The sequence below is a fragment of the Mobula birostris genome, chromosome 3 (assembly GCF_030028105.1).
Source record: "Mobula birostris isolate sMobBir1 chromosome 3, sMobBir1.hap1, whole genome shotgun sequence".
In the NCBI taxonomy this organism is placed as follows: Eukaryota; Metazoa; Chordata; class Chondrichthyes; order Myliobatiformes; family Myliobatidae; genus Mobula; species Mobula birostris.
In genome coordinates, this window is record NC_092372.1 from 43,081,022 (window position 1) to 43,106,194 (window position 25,173).

Sequence of the window (25,173 nt, forward strand, 5' to 3'; positions counted from 1 at the left end):
AATGCATTTTCATTCTTATATTTACAGTCAATGCATTAAATAGTGTTTTATTACATTACTTAAAACCAATAGGACAGTAGAGGACGTGTGGTCCTTCCCAAAAGAGCCTTTACGGTGGCTGCACCAAGCTTTAGTGAATTCCTCAACAAAATGCCCCTGCAGCCTCAAATATGCCGGTCAGCAACATTCCTTTATGGGCCTCCAAAATAATATTGTAGTCATCAAACGTGGCAAGACCTTCTTGAGCAATTACTAAAATTAGGTACTATAGTTTTTTTTAGTGTCAAATAGACCACACCATCAATAACCTGTACAAAACAGGACCCGTCTTTATGGAATGCAAACGGCAAGTGTCTTTGGTGATCACCCAACAGCAATCTGCAGTGAACTGCATTTGCTCATTGGAAAGAAAAGAGCATCTCTCAGAGCACTGAGTATTCAACCAACTCAGCTTATAATTCCTACTTCAGAAATCAGCTTTAGTACTCTAAAAGAAACCAGTGATATTGCTCCAGGAAATAGCTCTGGAAGTTTGGAATAAGCCAAGATCAATAGTCATAGCACGGATGGGGACACTCTTTTTAGAGTCAGAAGGTTCTGGGTTCAGGTCCCACCCTAGAGAAAGTCCAAGCTGAAAAAAATCTAGCATGGTTGGAAGTGTCATTGCTCAGATGAGATATGAAGGTGAACAGCAAAAACAGGCATAATATTTCAAAGAGTGGTAGAGGAGTTAACTGCAATGTCCCATCACTCAACCAACATCACAATGATTTCACTATTAACCAAATGCTGATTGTGGGAACTTACTGTGAGGAAAGTGGTTAATGTGTACACGTTAAAAGTACATTTCACATCAAATACACACCAAAGTACTTCACTGTCATAAAAGCATACAATAATAATCCAAGTAATTCTCTTTTTTTCAGAAAAGTTCATGTCATCTTCAAAGTGTTAATAAAAATCACCAGTTGTACTGTGAGCACCACTCGTATCAGGTCTGTGGAAGCTATCTGAATGTCAGCTCATACCTTTGATGCCCTTCGCTGTATCCAGCTCCATTCTCAGACACCTTGGTGATGTGTAGCAGTTTGACAGAGCTGCATCCTGTAGCCTGGACTGCATACACCCTTAAATATTCACTTTAATTACAGTGATTGCATCCTTCTGCAACCATTGACTTATTTAATGCAAGTTTTCTACAACTGCAGTTACTGCTGATGTATAATTAGAAAACAGGAACAGTACCTTTCTGTCAGTCCTAGCCAAATCTACAGGTTTGAAATGCTCTCACACCACTGTACATTCTGGCATAAAATGGGTAAAAATAAAACGGGGGCAGGGACAAGATCGGCAAGTTGGGTCATTGCAGGCAGAAATCAAGCAGCTTAAGTGTTAGCAGTTGCAGACCAGAGACCTCCCACAGTTAATGCCAATAAGGAATAAATAGTAGTCAGAGGCATGCAACTGTAAATCATACAAAAATCTATTTGTAAAACAAGCATTCTATTTTAATTAAGTCATTAGTAAGTCCATGCCCTTCCAAACCACCATATCGCATTTACACATACCTGAAAGGTTTATAGCTCAGAGGGAGAAATCTCAAACATAACGCACAACTCACCATCTCCAATATTCTAATGTTGGCTGTGTGGTACTTTTGCTTATTTAGTAAAAACTGACCATCTGAAATTCAATCTTTGTAGAAATTTATTTAAAACTTTAAAATTAAAATTTTATATGCTTCTATTTTTCTAATAGAAAAAAATTAAATGAAACAGTATTTAACACTTTAATTTTAAAAGCTTTTTTTTCCTAGTTTTAGAAATAGTAAAGCAAGTTTCACAATAATTAAACCAGTAACCACAAGTCAACACCAGAGTTTAACCTCTCCCATTTCCTCCATTCTACTACGATTTTTGGGGTCAACCACAATTGTTCCACAGATTGTCTGAGCTACTTACAGCTGACATGGGCAGAGTAAACCCCACTGAATACAGGACAGTGGAAGTGACGGTACTGTTCCTGAATGGATAACTGATGCTTTCATCATCACAGTAAAACCCTCTTTGATAAGGTTTTATTTTGGCCACATTTAGAACACCCAGTGGCATACCAGCTGTAAGGAGGGAAAAGAAAATTTTAAGTGCACTTTAAACTGATAACTTTACAACAGATCACATTCATGAATCCAATTTGCAAATAAAAAGAAGTTCACATACATAAGAGTTTCTGCAGGTGCTGGAAATACACATACAAAATGCGAGAGGAACTCAGCAGGTCAGACAGCACCTATGAAATCTAATAAACAGTCAACATTTTGGGCTGAGACCCTTCTTCAGGACTATCCAGATACTTCCTATAAGAGTCCATATGTTAATTTTTATTCTATTGCAATATACATTCACAGAGCATGAGCATGAGTACCAGGAGAGCATCCTTCAACTGGCAGGCCTTTTCAATGGTGAAGAGTTAACCACACTGACAAGATCATGCAGACTCCAGACAGGGTAAGGACACACCAGATTTCCTTTCCTAAAGGTCATTGGTAATTTAAGCACAGGATGATCCTCCTTACATTTTCCATCATCACCATCCACCCAAACACACAGCGCTGACGATAAGCTCCAAAGCAATGCTTCGGCACGTATTAATCAGTATCAAGTAGTCTGCTAAATGGCAAGGACCAATTCTAATATGTTGCAAAATAACTGGTATTGCTTTCTGAGATCAGGATGTATTTACCCCCAAAAAGTAAACTTGAATGGGTTGTTGCAGGATTTGAGGCTCTCTGAAATGCTTAAGGTTTAAAAGTTACATAGTCTCAGGGATCTCTCCAAGGCTAGTTATTTCTTCCATCAATTATCGTCAGTAAAAATAGATCAGTCGCGTTGATATACTTTTCAGATGCATGACTATTTATAGCGTTCTCTATTCACCTACAAGATGCCTGCTTAGTTAGTAACTGATTACAAAATGCACATTTTACAAGACTTTCTTGATTAAGATACACAATACTTGCCAAAAAAATTCACAAGGGACTTCACATGTTAATTAATTTCTTTCATACTCTCCCAGTAACACATAATACAAAACCAAGTGTAAGTTTGTACCTAAAAGTCTCCGCTAATGTTATTCTAAATTGCTCAAAGCACGCATGCTCATGAACTAAGATAGGGAGATCTTATTATACTCCCCCTTCTCCAGTCCTGTATCACTTTCATCAATCAACTTCCCAGCTCTTTACTTCATCACTCCCCCTCCCGGTTTCACCTATCACCTTGTGTTTCTCCACCGCCCCCCCCACCCACCTTTTAAATCTACTCCTCACCTTTTTCTCTCCAGTCCTGATGAAGGGTTTCGGCTCAGAACATCGACTGTATTCTTTTCCATCAATTTTGCCTGGCCTGCTGAGTTCCTCCAGCAGTCTGTGTGTGTTGTTTGGATTTCCAGCATCCGCAGATTTTTTCTCATTTGTGTAGGGAGATGCTCTTAAGTTTTTCACCCCGTGCAGTCAGAAAGCATTTCCTCTTCACAAAAATATGTCATTTAAATCAGGGGCTCCTGATTGGGAACACAGACTCCTTGGTCAATGGTAGGAGTCTATGGCATTAAAATGGTTGGAAACCCCGTGTTAGATTGACTTTCGAGGACTCTGCAATCATAGTACTCAATATAAATTAATAATTTTTTCTTTTTTTGTACTTGCAAAATTGTTGTTGACACATGGGGTGTTTATCCATCTCTGGTGTATGCAGTTCTTCCATAGAACTCTGTTGTGTTTCTATTGTGAGTGTCCACATGTAAACAAATCCCAGAATAGTGTACAGTATGGTGACATATATGTACTTTGATAATAAACTTACTTTGAGCTTTGTAACGATGATAGTTCAAGTTGCAATGGCACAACCGATAATCATTTAAGCATCCATGATACCAGTCTTTAAGATTCCCAGTTGCTTCCTTCAGTTTTAACATCATTTAGTAATTATATCTAATTTTTGTTCAAAATTTATGTGGCCAAAGGCTGACCACATAACAACAGGAAGCAAACTTCATGGTGCATGTTTACATAAAAACTATCATAGTTCGGTTTCACAAACACTGCTACAGCATTCATTGAATCGTGTAGGGGGAACAGTTTTATCTGGTAGAGACACAAGATAAACAAGTACAAAGATCAACAACTATTTAGCTAAAGTCTGATGAAAAATCATTCCCGTTTTAAAACATGAATCAGCAGATTTCCGAAAACACAACAGAGCTTGCAGATGCTGGGAATCTTGATTTCTATCATTTTCCACCACACCTCATATTCCATCTGGCTAGCATGCAACCTGATGGCATGAGCGACAATTTCTCTAAATTCCGATAATTTCTCCCCACCTCCCTCTTCTCTGTTTTTCTATTCCCCATTCTGGTTCCCCCCTCACCCCTTCTCTTTACCCCTTCCTCCTCCTTCCCTTTCTTACTCTCCTCTCCCATCATATTTCCTCTTCTCCAACCCTTTACATCCTCCACCTATCACCTCCCAGCTTCTTTCTTCATCCCCTCTCCCCCAATCACCCACCTTCTCACTCAATTGGTCTCACCTATCACCTGCCAGCTTGTTCTCCTTCTTCAACCCACACCTTCTTATTTTGGATTCTGCCTCCTTCCTTTCCAGTCCTGATCAAGGACCCTGGCCTGAAAAATCAACTGTTTATTCCCTTCCATAGATGCTGCCTGATTTGCTGAGTTCCTCCAGCATTTTGCACAGATTTCCTCAAATTTGGCATGTGTAGTGAAACTGATAATTCAGAGTTGCTTTAGATCTCACAGTAGCAACTAAGTATTTAAATACACTTAATTAAATTTGGAATGCAAGGTCAAAATGCCCATAATGGAGTGTTGTAAAGAAGTCTTTTGGGAAGAAAGTTAGAGCAATACACACAAAATGCGAGATGAACTCAGCAGGTCAGGCAATATCTCTGGAAGAAAATGAAGCGTTGACATCTCAGGCAGGGACTCTTCATCAGGATCTAACCAGAATGCTGATTTTTCATTCTCCTCCTTAAATGCTGCCAGACCTGCTGAGCTCTTCCAGTATTTTGTGTGTTGTTCAAGATTTCTGGCTCCTGCAGAATCTGTTTGGTCTCCGGAAGGAAGTTTATTCCCTTTAACCAGTGTTGAATTTAGATAAAGGACAATCCACGGGTATTATTCTCCAAATGGCTTAGCATGCCATTCAATCTTGGGACAATTAAGGATAGGCAAAAAAAATCTGGCAATATTCATGCAAAGAAATCTGCGAAAGCCACGTTGTATGATCCTGTAGAGTTCCAGCTTTGCTATCTTCACCTCCTGCTAACATCATTTGTGCATCATATATTTCTTCATTTTACTGTTGACCTAGAAAAACATATTTCCCATTTCCAAGAAATTTTGTTCATCTTGGCATCAACTCTACACAATGAGTACAGCATGTCCCCAGACCTTGGACTACATTAGCAGTTCCAAATGCAAATTCTGCTGTCTATCTTTTTCTTTATTTAGTCTTTCTCAATCCTTGAAAGAGAGAAAAAGTTTGTGATCAAGGATCAGGCTGGTGAGAAGGCAATCTGGAGTTGGGGCCAGGTAATGCATGCTTCGGATGGTGAACTTCAGATCCTCAAATATCTTCCGAGTTATACCAAAGATGACCTCATACACATGTAAAGGTTAACTTCTTTGTGAATGGCCTGTGCTACTGTTGGATAAGGGCACTGTCAAAATCATATGTATGGGTACTTTCACACACAAATCATGGGCAAGCAGGACACAGATATTGTATGTTATACCGGGTTAATAGAAGTGGGTGCTCACTGACAGGCAAGGATAGTGAGCCAAATGGCCAATTTCCATGTTCTATGATTCAGGAAAGTTACAATAGGAACTACATATTTAACAATCTGGATTTTGATTACATTCATTTATGTATTGCATAGTATTATATAAAAAGAGTTCCAAGTTTCCAACATTTACGTGTAAACTATAACAAAAGGCTTTTAATGACCATGTGGGAAAAAGAAAATCAGACCCTCACCAGTCAACACCCAATATTTACATGCAAACGATACGCTGGAAAACATTCAGGAGTCAGGGTTTCGGCAGACTTCACTTCATGAAACACAAGAGAATTGAGATTAATTATACTGCTTGCAGACTCATCTCCGTTTCTGATTATAGGTTGCACGGAATAAAGCATTACATTGCAGACCTAATAGTCATGCCCTGCCAATTTATTCAATGGCACCACACAGATTACTGATGTTACTCTTAATGCCAATATTTTAGCTCACAACCTTTTAGGGAAATTCTAAATTTAAAGGAAATAATTCAAGTTCTTAAGTTTTGCAAAAACACAGTATAACAGATAGTCAATAAATACACTGTTCTTACAGAGATCAAAATTTTGTGTGCATGTTTACATACTACTAGTCCGTAAGACCATAAGACATAGGAGCAGAATTAGGCCATTCAGCCCATCAAGTCTGCTCCACTATTCCATCATGGCTGGTTCCGGATCCCACTCAACCCCATACACCTGCCATGTCACCATATCCTTTGATGCCCTGACCAATCAGGGAACAATCAGCTTCCGTGTTAAATATATGCACAGACTTGGTCTCCACCACAGTTTCTGCAGATTCACTACTCTCTGGCTAAAAAAATTCCTCCTTACCACTGTTCTAAAGGGTCACCCCTTAATTTTGAGGCTGTGTCACTAAGACAATGCTATTTTCAATTATGGAGTATTAAGATTTCTTTCCTTTTTCAGAGATGTAATATTTGCTTTTTGGTTTGTCATAAAAATTATGTATAATTTATGTTAATTTAAGCTATTGTATTTGTCATGTTTGTAATGTATTATGATACAATTACAAAAAGCTAATTTATACATGGGCGTTTATGCACACAAAGACCTACGGAGAGGAGGCAGAAGAGCTTGAGGCCTGGAGCCAGGCAAATAATCTCTTCCTTAATGTCAATAAGACAAAGGAGATGGTTATCGACTTCAGGAAAACTCACATCCCTCTCTACATCAGCACCACAGCAGTGGAAACTGACAGCAGTTTCAAACTCCTAGGAGTACACATCTCACACAACTTCTCATGGTCCCAGAACATATCCTACACTGTCAGGGAAGCTCACCAGTGCCTCTACTTTCTGAGGAGTACTATGCACGTTCATACTCACGTCATTCTACAGATGAACAACAGAGAGCTTCTTAACAAGTTGCATCACTGCATGGTACGGAAACTGTACTGTGGCAAACAGGAAGGCATGTGCAGTGGGTAGTCAAAATTGCCCAATGCATCACCGGGATCAATAAAGTATGACTACGACTATACACACCATCAAGGAAACATATACAGAAAGCTGCCAGCAGAGGTCCACTTACATCAGGAAGGATTCCACCTACCCTGCTCATGGACTGCTGGTCTCACTTCCATCAGGGAGGAAGCTACATGGCATCCACACGAGGACCACCAGACTCAAATTCAGTTACTTTGGATGAGAAAGCATATAATGGATAATACTGAAAACAGTTGTGCATCTTATAACTCTATCAAATTTATGTTCTAGTCACTTCAACAGAAATTAAAAATTGGGATATCATTACACTCCTCAATCCCAGAGCAAAAACTACCCCTCATGACAAACTGTGAAGCAATACTTCTTCATTTTAATTCTAGTAGTCTATCTGTAAACTACTAGAGTGGAAAATGTGTACTGCACTGTCATCCTTAATGCTAACGAATGCCCCAAGACAAGCAAAAGTAATTGAAAATCTGGAGTTTATATCATGTCCCTGTTAGCTAATTTTCTTTTTTTTTTAATTTTATTCTTATTTGGATAAGGAATTCACAAATATCATGTACTTTTTTCACACATATAACCTTTTCCATTTTTTTATATGTATAAAACTATAATTATTTATACATTCTTAAGTACACATTGAGATGATATAAAAGGAAATTAGACACTTAAATAGATAATTATGTACTGTGGTAATTCTAATCTATTAGGCTAAGTAATGGTATTAGTTGTTAAGAAAAATAGTAATAATAGTTTCCATATAACTCTTCTGGACCATTTCCACTGGTCCAAAATGTTGTATGTAAGCCTATGTAACAACCATTATAGGTGTTTATATCCTAATTTGTTCATGCTTGCTCCTGCCCGCAGACATAATTATCCAATCCCTATGTACTTATTTACTTAATTTTTTCATTTTTTATCCCTTTCCCAAATCTTTCCCTTTACTTGAGTTAATTCTCTATTTCTGTTAGCTAATTTTCAATTATTTCAATCAAGAGGGGCGTAAACTGGGCTGCAATTCCACTGCCACCAAATTTACCCTCCCTCTCACACTTTTCTTCAGAGCCTCCAAATCAACGACTTGTTTTCTCTTTTCAGTTACTTATGATTTTGCAAATGATTTTTAGTCTGTTATGATACTATGACTCTATTCTAACATTTTAGTTTTGTTTTTGATTTCCACCTGCTTCAAAAGTGCCCAAGAAGAGCAGGGTGAGCTGCCTCAATGACTATCACCCAGTTGCACTCACATCTACGGTGATGAAGTGCTTTGAGAGGTTGGTCAAGGCTAGAATCAACTCCTGCCTAAGCAAGGACCTAAAGCTACTGCAATTTGCCTATTGCCACAATAGGTCTGGAGCAGATACCATCCCACTGGCTCACCACTCGGGCTTGGATCACCTGGGCAAGAGCAATACCTACCTCAGGCTGCTATTTATTGACTACAGCTCAGTGTCCAACACAATCATACCCTCAGTTCTAATCAACAAGCTCCAAAACCTGGGCTTGTACCTTCCTCTGCAACTGGATCCTTGACTTCCTCACCAGGAGGCCACCATCAGTGCAGTTTGGAAATAATATCTCCTCCTTGCTGCCTATCAACATGGGTGCACTCAAGAATGCATGCGTATCTAACTGTTCTACTCTCACTACACCCATGACTGTGTGGCTAGCCACAATTCCAGCGCCAACTATAAATTTGCTGATGACACAACTATTGTTGGCAAGATTTCAGATGGTGAGGAGGGGGTGTACAGCAGTGATATAAGATCAGTTCTTTGAGTGGTATTGCAACAACAACCTTGCACTCAACGTCAAGAAGAACAAGGAATTGGATTTGGAGTTCAGGAAAAGGAAAGTCAGGGAAACACACAACAGTCCTCATCAAGCAGTGGAAAGGGTGAGCAGTTTCTAGTTTCTAAGTGTCAACATCTCTGAAGCTCTATCCTGGGTCCAACATACTGATGCAATTATGAAGAAGGCATGACAGCAACTATATTTCATTAGAGGAGAACTGGTATGTCACCAAAGACTTCCACAAATTTCCACAGATGTACCATGGAGAGCGTTCTAACTGGTTGCATCAGCATCTGGTAAGGGGAGGGGGCTACAGCACAGGATCGAAATAAGCTGCAAAAAGTTGTAAACTCAGCCAGTTCCATCATGGGCACTGGCCTTCCCAGCGTCGAGGACACTTTCAAAAGGTGATCCTTCAAAAAGGCAGTATCTGTCATCACCCAGGACAAGCCCTCTTCTCATTGCTACCATCGAGGAGGAGGTACAGAAGCCTGAAAACACACACTCAACATTTCGGCAACAGCTTCTTCCCCTCGGCCATCAGACTTCTGAATGGACACAGAACCCATGGAACCTACCTCACAATTTTCTTCTGCTCTCTTTCTGCACTGCTTTCTTAATTTAAAAAAAAAAAAAATATATATATATATATATCCTATTGTTATTTAGTTTTTAAATTATGTACTGCCACAAGTTAAGAGATATCACAGCATATCTCACAACAGTCTGTAAGAAGTTTGCATGTACATTCTCCCTGTGAACAAATGGGTTTCCTCCGGGTGTTTCAGTTTCCCCCCATAGTCCAGAGACATACCGGTTGGTAGGCTAATTGGTCATTGTAAATTGTCCCGTGATTAGGCTAGGGTTAGATTGGGGTTTACTGGATGGCGCAGCTCGAAGGGGGCGGAGGGGTCTATTCCGCATTATATCTCAATAAATAAATATATCAATGTTATTAAAACTAATCATGATTCTGATTCTGATTCTTGCCCTAAAATAACCCTATTGGAAGTGGAACAAACAAAAAGGAACCTAAACTGAGAACAACATTATGTGAAAAATGAGTTTCTCCCTATGGTTCTCCCTATTACATCAATCACTTTCGTTTTTTCATTTATGGTTGTGCCTAGATTGAGGTGAATTGTATTTGTTATTTCCCATACTTTACATTTAGAATGTAATAAACAATAACTATAAAGGAGCTTAACTCCATTTTTGTGCAGATCAAGTATACACCAACTTCCTGAATACATCTCTAAAAAAAATTACTTCCCTTAATTGTAGAAGTACATTCCCATAGTTTTGTTCTGGACCCTTTACAGTGTAAAAGTACCTTATTTATTCCATTAACTTTTTGCCTGCTCGCATTTGGTCATGCATCTCCCTTAGGCTAATTTGCCTTTTCTTTCCAACACTAGTTACTAATAGGAGAAGCTTTCTCCTTACTGAACATCATTGCATTGCAATAAAATTGATTCCAGATGGGATATTTCAGCCACTTTGACTGATTGGTAGCCAACTTATGTCTAATTATCTTATAAAGGAGACATAGCTGGCAGTTTGTGCTCACCTGGAACCGATTTGTTGACACGAGTGGTAAAACTAAACTGTTGAGTGCATGCGATGGTGAATACACTGGAGATTTTTACTTAGTGTATTGGATGTAGCAGCAAGATCCTCCCATAGAATGAAGTTGAATTTCTCCACACTGAGCAGCTTATTGTTCAGAAAACATGGCAAAAGACTTCCTTAATGAATAACAAACTGATATACTTTTGAAATGAAATATTAATGTCCTGATGATGAACTTTTTTTAATATGACTCTTCCTGGCAATTTGGAGAAATTAATTTCTCAAAGTCCCTTAGTTATAAGAAAGAATTTGAAATTAATTTCCATGCCAGCTGCAGCATTCTGGAAGGGAAGTATTCTGTTCTCATGAACTGATTTCTTTAATGTCAAACACCACAGGATGGAAGATTTTTTTTTGGCTGTGGTGGCAGTGGGGACACCGAACTGATCGTAGACTACTTCTACAGGGACCTTAATCAGATACTAAAGGTTAAAGTTTTTCATTAAACCACACATACAATTTTCTCTAACTCTAAACTGCTACCCAAAATAATAACGAGACAACAAAACGTCTTTAATACTGCTTAATTAGTAAGATGCACAGAAACTTAATGACAAATTATTTTTCATTTGGATTGAGTGGTTAAACTATTTGGCTTGACCAGCATTACAAGCCGTTGTCAGACTGCAGCCGATGGTGCTAACACTGGCTAAATGAATGATTGGCATCTCTAAGATGTCAACAAAAACAGGTCACTTTGTACATCTCCATATATAAAGGAAATGAATGTTGATCTTATTCCAAGTTACAAGATATTCAGTGTTGCTCAATGGAGAGAATCATTCATAAATATGAAATATTAAAAGATAACTACAAATAAGTTGGAAAGTTAAGTGTGGTTGGTTACAGCATAACAGGACTTCTGTTACTGCTAGGTGGTGATAGCACGCATTAAAAAAATGTAGATTTTTCTCGCTGCATTAAGAATTCCACGTAAGCACCTGAACAAACACTTTGGAGTTAATTACTGCCGTGACCTGAACCTTCGACTCTACTTCAACAATTTTTGAGGTTCAACATCTGGTTTTGGAGTTTGATTGGTTCGAGGCAGCTTAGCTCAAACTGTCTCTGCAATCTAAACGGGAATGAATTTAGTCAACCTGTCAGGATGTGCAAAGACAAACTTCTTATTCCCTTATTAAAATCACCTGCAAGTCTTAAACAGACATAACCCAACAACAGAACCACGCTGTCACACATTATTATAGTATAAACATCACTCCAGTTAACCACAAAATAAAGTTGCCCCGGTTTCGCATGTGTTAAAATAGTGAAGTGTGGGAGCGTATGAGTCATTCTTTACTCAGGCAGCAACTTAGCATTGACACGCTCTGTACCAACCTACATCAGGGTTGGTCCCAGCACTACATGGCACCCTAAACACGAGGAATTCTGCAGATGTTGGAAATTCAAGCAACACACATCAAGGACGAAGGGTCTTGGCCCGAAACGTCGACTGTACCTCCTCCTGGAGATGCTGCCTGGCCTGCTGCGTTCACCAGCAACTTAGATGTGTGCTACATGGAACCCTAATGCTAATGGAAAGTCCTAAATCACTTTAAGAATCCAGTTGTGAAATGTGTCAGCAGACAACGCTTGCTTAGTATTCCTCAGCGTCACATGTAGATGCCAAATGCAGACAAGCTTTAAGAGTCAGGAGCAAATATGTCCTTACAGCTTAAAAGGAGTCACACTTTGCTATCTGCTGTCCTTCTACTGGGAACTTGCCTTGGGACTGTTGCCTGTGGACAGTTCCCACTACTTTAACAAGTTTCTACCAGACAATAGTGAACAATCTAAAGTGTTACAATGCTGGTAACGTTTATAATTCTCACATTAGCAATTTATTTTTATTTTGAAATGAAGCATTTAGTGGTTTTCCTGCTTCTGCAGTCTGACACTGATCTATAATGTTGGTCAGGCCTAATGGTTAAAACCACTCGATCCCAGTGTAAATCAAATGCCATTGTATTTCTTTGCACCTTACAAATTAAGCAGAATTTAAAACTTGTTTTTTGGTTTTGATTGTTTGGGTAACAGGTTAGAATTACAGAACGTTATTTGGTTTAATGAAAAACTGCAAGCTTTAATATCTGATTGCAGGCTGCTTTTTGACCTGCTATTGTTCATACAACCACTTTCACAAACACCACTGATCTTCAGAAAGCTAAAAAAAAGTAAGAGTACTTCTTTCCTCTCTTCCTCCCTTGCCTCTTAACACTCATGTGCTTCTTGCTTTTTCTTGATCTGATGAAAGGTGGGGACTGATTTGAAATGTCACTCTTCCTGTCCTCAGATGCTGCCTGATCTGCTATGTATACTCTAGCAGTTTTTGTTTTATCAGATTTCCAGCATCTGAATTGTTTTATATTTGCACCGCAACACTATGCTCCATCACTCTTTCATCACTGAATTCACTTCAAAGTAATCTGTAGTTATAAAATAGTACAGCACAGTACAGGCCCTTTGGCCCACAATGTTGTGCTGTCCCTCAAACCCTGCCTCCCATATAACCCCACACCTTAAATTCCTCCATATACCTGTCTAGTAGTCTCTTAAATTTCACTAGTGTGTCTGCCTCCACCACTGACTCAGGCAGTGCATTCCACGCACCACCACTCTGAGTAACAAAACCTTCCTCTAATATCCCCCTTCAACTTCCCACCCCTTACCTTAAAGCCATGTCCTCTTGTATTGAGTAGTGGTGCCCTGGGGAAGAGACGCTGGCTATCCACTCTATCTATTCCTCTTAATATCTTGTATACCTCTATCATGTCTCCTCTCATCCTCCTTCTCTCCAAAGAGTAAAGCCCTAGCTCCCTTAATCTCTGATCATAATGCATACTCTCTAAACCAGGCAGCATCCTGGTAAATCTCCTTTGTACCCTTTCCAAAGCTTCCACATCCTTCCTATAGTGAGGCGACCAGAACTGGACACAGTACTCCAAGTGTGGCCTAACCAGAGTTTTATAGAGCTGCATCATTACATCGCGACTCTTAAACTCTACCCCTCGACTTATGAAAGCAAACACCCCATAAGCTTTCTTAGCTACCCTATCTACCTATGAGGCAACTTTCAGGGATCTGTGGACATGTACCCCCAGGTCCCTCTGCTCCTCCACACTACCAAGTATTCTGCCATTTACTTTGTACTCTGCCGTAGAGTTTCTCCTTCCAAAGTGTACCACCTCACACTTCTCCGGGTTGAACTCCATCTGCTACTTCTCAGCCCACTTCTGCAACCTATCAATGTCTCTCTGCAATCTTTGATAATCCTCTACACTATCTACAACACCACCAACCTTTGTGTCATCTGCAAACTTGCCAACCTACCCTTCTACCCCCACATCCGGGTTGTTAATAAAAATCACGAAAAGTAGAGGTCCCAGAACCAATCCTTGTGGGACACAACGAGCCACAACCCTCCAATCTGAATGTACTCCCTCCACCACGACCCTCTGCCTTCTGCAGGCAAGCCAATTCTGAAACCACCTGGCCAAACTTCCCATGCCTTCTGACTTTCTGAATAAGCCTACCGTGTGGAACCTTGTCAAATGCTTTACTAAAATCCATATAGATCACATCCACTGCACTACCTTTATCTATATGCATGGTCACCCCCTCAAAGAACTCTATCAGGCTTGACAGACATGAACTGCCCTTCACAAAGCCATGTTGACTGTCCCTGATCAGACCATGATTCTCTAAATGCCCATAGATCCTATCTCTAAGAATCTTTTCCAACAGCTTTCCCACCACAGACGTAAGGCTCACTGGTCTATAATTACCCGGACTATCCCTACTACCTTTTTTGAACAAGGAGACAACATTCGCCTCCCTCCAATCCTCTGGTACCATTCCCGTGGACAACAAGGACATAGAGATTCTAGCCAGAGGCTCAGCAATCTCTTCCCTTGCCTCGTGGGGCAGCCTGGGGAATATTCCGTCAGGCCCCTGGACTTATCTGTCCTAATGTATTTTAACAACTCCAACACCTCCTCTCCCTTAATATCAACATGCTCCAGAACATCAACCTCACTCATATTGTCCTCACCATCATCAAGTTCCCTCTCATTGGTGAATACCGAAGAGAAGTATTCATTGAGGACCTCGCTCACTTCCACAGCCTCCAGGCACAGCTTCCCACCTTTATCTCTAATCGGTCCTACCTTCACTCCTGTCACCCTTTTGTTCTTCACATAATTGAAGAATGCCTTGGGGTTTTCCTTTACCCTACTTGTCAAGGCCTTCTCATGCCCCCTTCTTGGTCTTCAAATACCCAACAAAACTAATCCCTCTGCCTACACAATGTCCATATTCTCCAATGTCTTGCACATTCAAGTGCCTATTTAAGAGCCCCTTCAATGCTTCTGTCATAGTTGTCTGTGGGCCACCACCAACCTGGTCGCACATTTCAGGCACCCACCACTCTGTGTAAAAAACCTTGCCCCACACATCTCCTTTGAACTTACACACTCTCACCTGGCGTGCACACCAACGTTATCAATGGTCCTCCAATTAAAAGTGTGCTGTCCCTTTACATATGATCGCCCTAAATGCAACACTTCACATTATTCTGTTTTCCTTCTTCACCTCCTAACGTGGTCTCTGGTGATCTTAACTCATTGTCTATCACACTCCCCTCCCCCAGGAGAATCTGGAAAGAGGGGGAAACTTCTGCATTTCAATCTCAGTACAAAAACATCTTATTGAGTTTCACAGGATGAAAGTAATTTCACAAATTCCTTTAATGAGCTTTTCTCTTTCTTCATTACACTCAAAAAAAAGACTACAATCAAAGTCATAAAATCTTTATCTATACCCTTTGTAGAATTTGGCATGAGTGACAATTGCACTAGTCCTTTATTGTTGTGAAGGTCCATGGGCTTGCCCACAATCAATCCCTCATATACGGAGCACATCTACTGAAGGCTGCTCTATCGCTTCTAAAGCTCTTCCTATAATCAGCGCCTTGCCCCCTTCATCAACAATCCCTCTTTGTGATAACAACGTTCATGTATACAAGGTTGTGGTTAGCATGCACAGTAATTCAACTCAGCCCTACGTTTTTCAACCATTGCATATGACTTGTATCACACGTTCAGAAAGATATCCAACACCTGATTGTCAAGCCCTTCCCGTGGTTAAATACCGGAAAGATCAAAGCCAGAACACATCGAGGGTTAGCTGGCTAGTCTGTAGAAAATCAATACTGTAGTAACAACAGCATGTCCTAAACTCCATTACTGTACCTGCACTTCGCTGCATGGAAGTCAGGAATGAGGTGGAGAGCAGATTCATGCGTATTCACTCTCTCGCTCTGCCCTTGTCTAACCATTGTATGGGAGCACTCAGCTTTATCTAGTGCATCCAGCAAAGCCTCATTCCTTCTGTCGGATTCTTGCTTCTTAAATTTTAAGTATTCTTCACACCTGCCTATCACCTGTCCCTGGGTTCTCTAGGCCACTCTCCTCTCTTATCAGCTTTCTTGCTCTCCAGCTCTTTATCCTTCCTACCAACCTGGTTTCACCTATCACCTTCTGGCTATCTTCCTTCCCCTTTCCCCTTCCTTTCCAGTCCAGTCCTGAAGTAAGGTCTCAGCATGACACTTTAACTGTTCCATTTCCACAGATGCTGCCTGACCTTCTGAGTTCCTACAGCAGTTCTGTCTGTGGTCTTTAAGCTTCTTTCTTCCTCTTGACAAGATGTTTCACACCTCTTGTCAACTATGGGACCTACACCCTACCATCCTTTCCCTGCCTCAATGGGACAAACCTATCCAGAACCCCCAGCAAGTGCTTCCTAAGTAATCTCTTGATTTCTGTTGTGCATTTTCCTGAGTACATCTGTTCCTCACATACTCCCCAATTCCTGACTAATAGCAGCTATAGTAAAGGTCTGGGAGTTGTAGTCACTGTCTCCGAAATGCTCTCCTACTGAGAGGTCTGCCATCTGATCTGCTTCATTGCTTCGCACCAAATCCAACTTAACCTCTCCTCTAGTCAGTCTGTCTACATATTGTGTCAGGAATTCGTCCCGGACATCCCTAACAGATTCCATCCCATCCAGACCTTTTGCACGAAGAGGTGCTAATCAATATTAGGGAAGTTGAGTCCCCCATGACAACAACCCTGTCATTTTTGTACCTTTCCAAAATCTACCTTCCAATCTGTTCCTTGCTGTCCCTGTTGCTACTGTGGAGTCTATAAAACACTGCCAATAGAGCAATTGCTCCCTTCCTATTTTTGGCCCACAATGACGCAGTAGTCACTTCCTCCATGTCATTCTTTATTGCAGCTGTGATATTATCCCTGATGAGTGGTCCATGACACCACTCACACCACCTCTTTTATCTCCTTCCCTGTTCCTTTTGAAACATCTAAACCCCAGAACATCCAGCAGCCATAACTGCCCTTCTGACAGCCAAGTGTCCGTAATGACCACAATGTCATAGTTTCATGTACTTACTTATGCTCTAAGTTCATCACCCTTGTTACTGATACTGCTGGCATTAAAATAGGCACACTTCAACCCATCGTACTGACTACAACTTTTCTTTATCAACTGCCTATCCTTCTTCACAGACTCCACACATTGCACCTACATGTACACCAACTGTCCCATCCCCTGACCTATTGGACTGGATACCAACCCCCTGCCCAGGCAACTCCAGCTCATGAATGTGCAGGAAATAGAAGGATATGGACATTTTGTAGGCAGAAAGGATTAGTTTAATTGCCATTTGATAATAATAAATTGACATCATTTCTTATGCTGTACTGTTCTATGTCTGGGAGGACGTTTGTGCCATTTTTGATTATTTATACAATTGAAATATCTGGCAATGAAGAATGGGAATTTGAATGAGTCAGATAATGATCATTGGACTTAGAACCCTACAGGATGTGAGTGTATACATTTGAAAATAATAAAACTGTGGTATGGAAAGCAGCTATGCAATGATAAGAGTGCACCAGATCAAATTAAGAAATTACTATTCAGCATACGGTTAAGAGCAGCAGCATTTTTTGAACTGTTCACTTTGATCTTATTAAGTTTTAAAGTTCAGAGGAAATCCTCAGAATGCATGTGAATATTTACTTAGCATGGCATAGAAGCAGTCCATTGAGTCCATAACACCTCCCAACAGAGCAATCCGAACACCTCCCCCCTTCACTTTTTCTGTGACCATCAGTTGTCCTTTTATTCTCCTGGTACTTGCATACACTCAGGGGCAATTTCCCACAGGCAAATAACCTCCAAGTACACCTTTGGGATGCGGGGGGGGGGGGGGGGAAGCAACAGGCAGGATTGAGGAGCCACAAGGCTCTACAAAGACAGGCTCTACCAAAACACAAGATTCAATCGTAATTTTTTAAAGAATTTTATTTTTATTTTATTTAGAGATGCAGCACAGAATGGGCCCTTCCACCCCAACACCCCTAGCCTAATTGTAGGACAATTTACAATAACTAATGCAATAACTGGTATGTCTTTGGACTGTGGGAGGAAACCAGAGCACCCAGAGGAAATCCACACATTCACAGGGAGAACGTACAAACTCCTTACAGATGGTCTTAGAACTGAACTCCAAACTCCTACTGTATGCTATGCTACTGTGGGGCATCTTGAAGGAAGTGGTTCCACACACGTGAGAAACCCTGAATATAGGATAATTCAATAATTCAATCCTATAAAAACATATTTACAATACAAGGACTGGTGCAGGAAAAACAAATCACTTTTGGCAAATGCACAGCACATGTTCTGATGTGGATTGTATGATCAAAACAAAAATGGACATGGAGAAATATTATGCAGATCAACAGGTTCATACATTGGTTAGGCTTGTCACCTGGAAAAAATAATGCCAGAGTCATTCTTTGTCCAAGTTTGTTCATTCTGTACAGAACTTTTAAGATTAGGATCTTGGAAAAAAAGTTTCCATTGCAAGATTATGCTTTCTCATAAAATAGAAGTGTCTGATTTCATCTGCATGTTTATTCTAATCTAAATCATATTTAAAATGTATACCTCTCTTGAATCAGTTAAAGAGTTTAGCATTATTTTATTATATTGAAATCCACATTGGTAAAGGTGTTTGGAATAGATGAGATGACTGGAAACAAACGCATTCGTAAGGCCAGTGATGTTGTGAGGATGGAACTGGACTCTCTGACGGTGGTGTCTGAAAAGAGGATGCTGTCTAAATTGCATGCCATCTTGGACAATGTCTCCCATCCACTACATAATGTACTGGTTAGGCACAGGAGTGCATTCAGCCAGAGACTCATTCCACCGAGATACACAAAGCGTCATAGGAAGTCATTCCTGCCTGTGGCCATCAAACTTTACAACTCCTTCCTTGGAGGGTCAGACACCCTGAGCCAATAGGCTGGTCCTGGACTTATTTCCTGGCATAATTTACATATTACTATTTAATTATTTATGGTTTCATTACTATTTAATTATTTATGGTGCAACTGTAACAAAAACCAATTTCCCCCGGGATCAATAAAGTATGACTATGACTTAAAATTATTTTTTTCTCTTTTAAATTAGTTCCAAACTGGGATCAATAAGAAACATGATTGAAATGATACACTTCCAGTAGTCAGAAATTTGTCTGACATACAGGAAGACACTTGTGTTGATTAGATGATAATCAAAGATCTTCAGATCCTTTGTCAATGGCCTTCTCTGCAATCAAGCCAGGAATGGGGCAGCCTAATGACATCTCTAGTCTTGGGCTTCATTCACAATGGAGTAGCCCATTACAGCTACAAAGAAATAATGTTGGAGTAACTCAGCAAGTTTAGCAGCACCTTCAGAGGGCAATGGACGTTTGACATTTTGGGTCACGATCTTCATCTAGACTAAAAGATAGAGAAAAGGTAGCCAGGGTAAGAATGACAGGGTCCAGTTTCCAGCATCTGAGTCTCTTGCATCTCCATAGCTGTAGAAAGACCCAGTAAGTACTGATTCAGTGGGTCAAATGGTGGGTAACATTTGTGACATTAAAAATAGTGAAATCATCATCAGCAAGTTGCGAAACCTTCAGCCAACCCACACCACTTTTTCCCGAGCACAATCATCAATACCATAATTGCATAAAAACAAATGCTGTTTTAAGTAATCTACAGATCAGGCAGTATGTGGGAACAGGAACAGAGTGAATGTTTCACATCAAAACCTCTCACCAGAAATGGTATCTCCACACTAAAACATTAACTGTTTCTCTTTCTACAGATACTAGCTGGCTTACTGATTGATCCTCGCTTTTTCTGTTTTACATCAGATTTCCAGCACCAACTGTCTTTTGATTTATCAACCACAAATATACAATTCCAGCATCCTTGATTTAATTGAAGTACCTGTATAAAATCAAGAGGGGCTTAAATAGGATAAATGCACTCAGCACTTTCCCCAGGGTTGGGGAATCAAAAACTAGACACCATAGGTTTATGGTCAGAGGAGAAGGCTTAATAGGTACACGAGTGGCAACATATTTATTTATTACACATGGGGCCAACAGTGTGGTTGAGGCAGGCACAACAGCTTTTAAAAGACATTTGGATAAGTACATGGATAGGAAAGGTTTGGAAGGTTATGAGCCAAATGCTGGCAAATGGGACTAGTTTGGATCAGTTGGGCTAAAGGGCCTGTTTCTATGCTGAATGACCCTGCGAATTAGCCACAGCAAAAAAGCAGCCAAAAGATCAAGCTAAGCCCATGTACTCATAGTACTTCCTGACCCTTTAGCACTTCTTAAATATTCAAGTCATACTCTACAACGAGTAGTCAAAACTGCTCAATGCATCACTGGTATCAGCCTAGCCGCTGTCAAGGACACACCCAACTGAATATACAGAAAGGTGCTAGAAAAGGGTCAGTAATATCATGAAGGATCACACCCACCCTGCTCATGGACTGATTGTCCCACTCCCATCAGGGAGGAAACTACATAGCATCTTTGCCAAAATCACCAGACTCAAAAACAGTTACTTTCCCCAAGTAGTAAGGCTGATCAACATCTCCAACCCACGAACTCCACCACTACTTTATTATTTCCTGTAAAGCCTAGCGTCACTTTATGGATACTCTATAAACTACCTTATGTACTTTATTTATGGTGTGTTTTTATTATTGTTTTTATTTTTTTAAGCTGAATCTGACCCAGAATGGCAACTATTTTGTTCTCATAGAAACACAGAAAATCTACAGCACAATACAGGCCCTTCTGCCCACAAAGTTGTGCCGAACATGTCCCTACCTTAGAAATTACTAGGCTTATCCATAGTCCTCTATTTTTCTAAGCTCCATGCACCTATCTAAAAGTCTCTTAGAAGACCCTATCGTATCCGCCTCCACCACCGTTGCCAGCAACCCATTCCATGCACTCACCACTCTGAGTAGAAAACTTACCCCTGACATCTCCTCTGTACCTACTCCCCAGCACCTTACACCTGTGTCCTCTTGTGGCAACCATTTCAGCCCTGGGAAAAAGCCTCTGACTATCCACACGATCTCCTTCCACTTGTGTACAGGAAATGACAAACAATCATGAATCTGGGATAACAATGATTAGCTTATGACTTGCTTGGAAGGGTGGTTCTGCAACTACTCAGAAGGTTAAAAACATTAGGCACAGAGAAGCTTTCTTCATTACTCCTCTCATTTTGAAACTTGATATTTATTCCCACTTACATCTGTGCACTGTGCTTACGTCATGGACCATCTACAAAGTCCACCAAGGAGACTCACAAAGCATCCCCAACTCTTCTTTCCCTATCACAAAATGCAGTAAGAGTCAAGTTATGAGGATTTATCCATCAGAAGGCTCACAGAATGAAATACTAATGTTGGGAAGTTGCATAGAAGAAGGGAGAACTAAATTTCAATCCTTAAGTCAAATCTGTATTTTGCAGGCAATTTGATAATGCTCAGATATCTGAGAACAGTCGATTCTACTTTATGCAAAAAGCAAATTTCTATCACATTTTGATTTTAGCAGTTCTTCTGGTTACTTCATCTGAAAATTATCTGCATTATTCATACTGTGTTCTTTTTATTATTTAAGTCATCCTTCACTTCAGAATGGAAAACCAACTGAAGTAAAAAATGCAAAGTGGAGGGAGGGGAAGTCAATGGCTGGCAAGTGTTATAATTTGTTTTTGAAATAAATTCAGGGATCAATTTGTCTATTAAAGTATTATGAATAGTTTATTTGGGTGATCATTCCTAATAGTGCATTTCCATGAATGATCTGCAGAGAAAACAAAGGTCTTGGTACGAACCATCTTGCTGAGTTCTTTCCAGCAGAGTCTGGATTATTTGGAAACTATTATTAATTACCTAGGGAAGGGGAGCTCTCCTCTATCAATTTCCTGACAGTTTATTCTACCTTGCAGGTCCCAATGCTTCCTGCTGTTTACACAGATCATTAAAGTGCCCACTTCTACAGCCAAGTCTGCTTGAGTCTGGCCATCTGCTCCAAACTAACTTGCTGCATTTAATTCTCCCCAGCCCACCCCCATGTTCAGAGACAAGACCTCTCCTCTCACTAAAAGGCCAAACTTTCACCACCCCATTTATTAATGACTAAGACAACAGTGAACTGTGTGAACCTGTATTGCTCATGAAATTCTAGATTAAGCTTTATCTGTTCAAAGCAGCACTTGGAAAAGCCACAGAGCAGCAGAAAGCTGCTGTCTGAGCCGGAGGGAAGAAGCTGATAGCGCTCATGACGATGATACTGGGGCAGCATGTGTTATAACTGGCAGTACACGCCCTCCTAATCAACAGGGTAAACTTAAAACCCATCATGTAAACATTAATAGCTCTGCTCTCACAAGCATGACTTGGTCTCTCCAACTCTAAGAAGGAAGCAAACACAAATACTTTAACACTTCATGAAAATATCAGCCCTGGAGGCTTTAGATCAGGAAGATCTTCTTTTGAAATTGGAACTTAAATGGTTTAATTCCAACAAAGCCAGAAAACCAGAGAAGCTGACCTCTGTTATCCAAATGGCATAATAAATATTACTAGAATATGTAAAAGCAGATAACTTATACACGATTCTAGTAATATTTATTGTGCCATTTGGATCGGTATTTAAGGATAAGAAGTGATCACGAATGTTGGTTGGCCACGTAACAAGTGCAAACTAAAATAGATTAGATGTTCAGTATGTGGTGCCACTGTATGTATACATCTGCTGCCCCACAAAGCAAACTAAGCTCAACTTCTACAATGGGAGAGGTTAACCAGAAACCATGAGGATGGAGAAAATGCAAAGGGATTTAGCTCAAAGTAAAACAAACTTCAAAATACAGCAAGCTCACAGGAGCAGTTTCACAACAGCATTGAAGGGATCATGGGTGAGGATAATACCCCTTATGGTAGAAATGGTGAGCAATCTCAGAGCTACCAATCGTGCAAGAAAATAATGCGAAGTGCCTCCACAAAAAGAACTGGAGGAGTGTTCCGCTTCAGATCTGACTGATAATGAAAACAATATGGTTCATATTCTCTTCCATATACAACCCTGAGATTCATTTCTTTGTGGGTATTCACAGTAAATACAAGAAACACAATAGAATCAATGAAAGACCACACCCAACAGGAGGGACAAACAATGTGCAAGACAACAAACTATGAAAATACAAAAAGGGAAAAATAAAAATAATAATAAATAAATAAGCAATAATTTTCTAGAACATGGGATGAAGAATCCTTGAAAGTGAGTCCATAGGTGTGGGAACAGGTCAGAGATGGGCCAAGTGAAGTTATCCCCTCTGGTTCAAGAGCCTGATGGTTGAGAGGTCATAACTATTCCTGAACCTGGTGGTGTGGACCCTGAGGCTCAGGACCCATTTGTCCCACTTCATTTAATGTTCTTCCACAAAGTCCCGTCATCTATTTTCTATTCCTGCCCTAACACATCGCACCGGGTGATAATCCGCAGATTTTGAGGTCCAGCTTTTTGGCCTCCTTCCTAACTCCTTCTCCTCAGTACACAGGACCTCTTCTCCCTTTCTACCAATGTCATTAGGGCAGATGTACACCATGATTTCCAGCTGCTTACCATCACCAACTTCACATCCCCCCCGACCCCCAAGAATGTTCTGTAGACACTGAGACAATTGCAGTACACAGAAACACACCATCTCTTTCGCAACTACAGCATTTCCTGCCTGACTTTACCTCTCCCTGTCGAGCTGCTGAACCAGCCACAGTGCCACAGACCTGGCTGCTTCTGCTGTGGTGCCCTGTTAGGTAATTTCCTCCCCACCACCAAGCAGCATCTAAAGGGGAAAAGGACCACTAAGTGTGTTTACTCAGATTGATTACTACTCACTGCAATGCTAAATCTTCCTTTTTCCTCCTTGAATATTCCTCCATGTCCACTGTATTAAAAATGTTTCTAATTCCAATCCCCTCACTTATTTTCCCTCCTCCAATCTCTCCACAGGAAGTCCCTTAGCCCATTTTAAGATATACGGTACATATTTCATCTTAACAGGCTTGGCATCTTTTCTGAAGCTTAGTGCCCCGAAAGAGAATAATATTCAATACATGGGATCCAACCAGTGATGTATAAAGTTTAATATAACTCTCCTGCTTTTAAACTCTATGCCTCTATTTATAAAACTCAGGATCCTGGATGCTTAAAATAGAAATTGCTTTATTGACTTGTCCTGCCACCCTCAAAGATTTGTGTTGATCAACCACAGGTATCCATTCCTATGCACCCTTTGATATTGGATCATTTAGTTGACACAGCCCTTTCACCAGTCAGTTCATGTTCTCCTGAAATCTCTCGTAATAATAATATCTTCCAACTTTGTCATCTGCAATTTTAACACCCATGTCCAAGCCCAGATCATTAGTCTGGATTTTAAAAAGACAATATTCCCATTAGCAAACCCAGGAAATAATCACTGAATATTTCAGACTATTCATTACTGCAGCTTCTGCTTGCATTGTCAATGCTATATATGCCATTTTATCGTTAATCTCAGGGACTTTGATTTTCTAAGGTTATTACGGAATGTAGCTTTGAAGTCAACTCAATGAGAAAATATTATAAAATGTGTACGGGTAGAACTGAGGATGTGTGACAGGCAGCACAAAAGCATAGAGGTCAGTGCAAACCTTTACAGTGCAACAATCATCGTTTGGGTCAAGTTCCCACTGCTGCCTGTAAGGAGTTTGTACATTAACACCATGATCACAGGCATTCATTATACGTGCTCTTATTTCCTTCTGCACTCCAAAGATGTACAGTTAACGTTAGTGGGTTGTAGGCATGTAATGTTGGCACCAAAAACATGGCAAGACTTGAAGACTGCCCCCAGCACAGTTCTCAGACCGTGTTGGTCATTAATGCAGTTCACA

The 25,173-nt window shown here is 40.3% G+C and overlaps 1 protein-coding gene across 3 annotated transcripts in view; it reads right to left on the reverse strand.

Moving 5' to 3' along the window:
• plpp1a (phospholipid phosphatase 1a) overlaps positions 1–25,173 on the reverse strand; it is a 113,534-nt gene that overhangs the window by 81,949 nt on the left and 6,412 nt on the right. Inside the window, exons 1-2 of one of the 3 annotated variants that reach the window (XM_072252522.1) lie at positions 3,864–3,993; positions 1,962–2,116 (exon numbers count right to left, since the gene is read on the reverse strand). The exons of 1 other annotated variant lie outside the window; for it this stretch is intronic. In XM_072252522.1, the coding sequence (XP_072108623.1) occupies positions 1,962–2,116; positions 3,864–3,978 (270 nt within the window). In that variant the 5' untranslated portion in view covers positions 3,979–3,993. Of the gene's footprint in view, positions 1–1,961; positions 2,117–3,863; positions 3,994–25,173 lie in introns of those variants that run through there. One more of the 3 variants, XM_072252523.1, reaches the window with a different exon arrangement.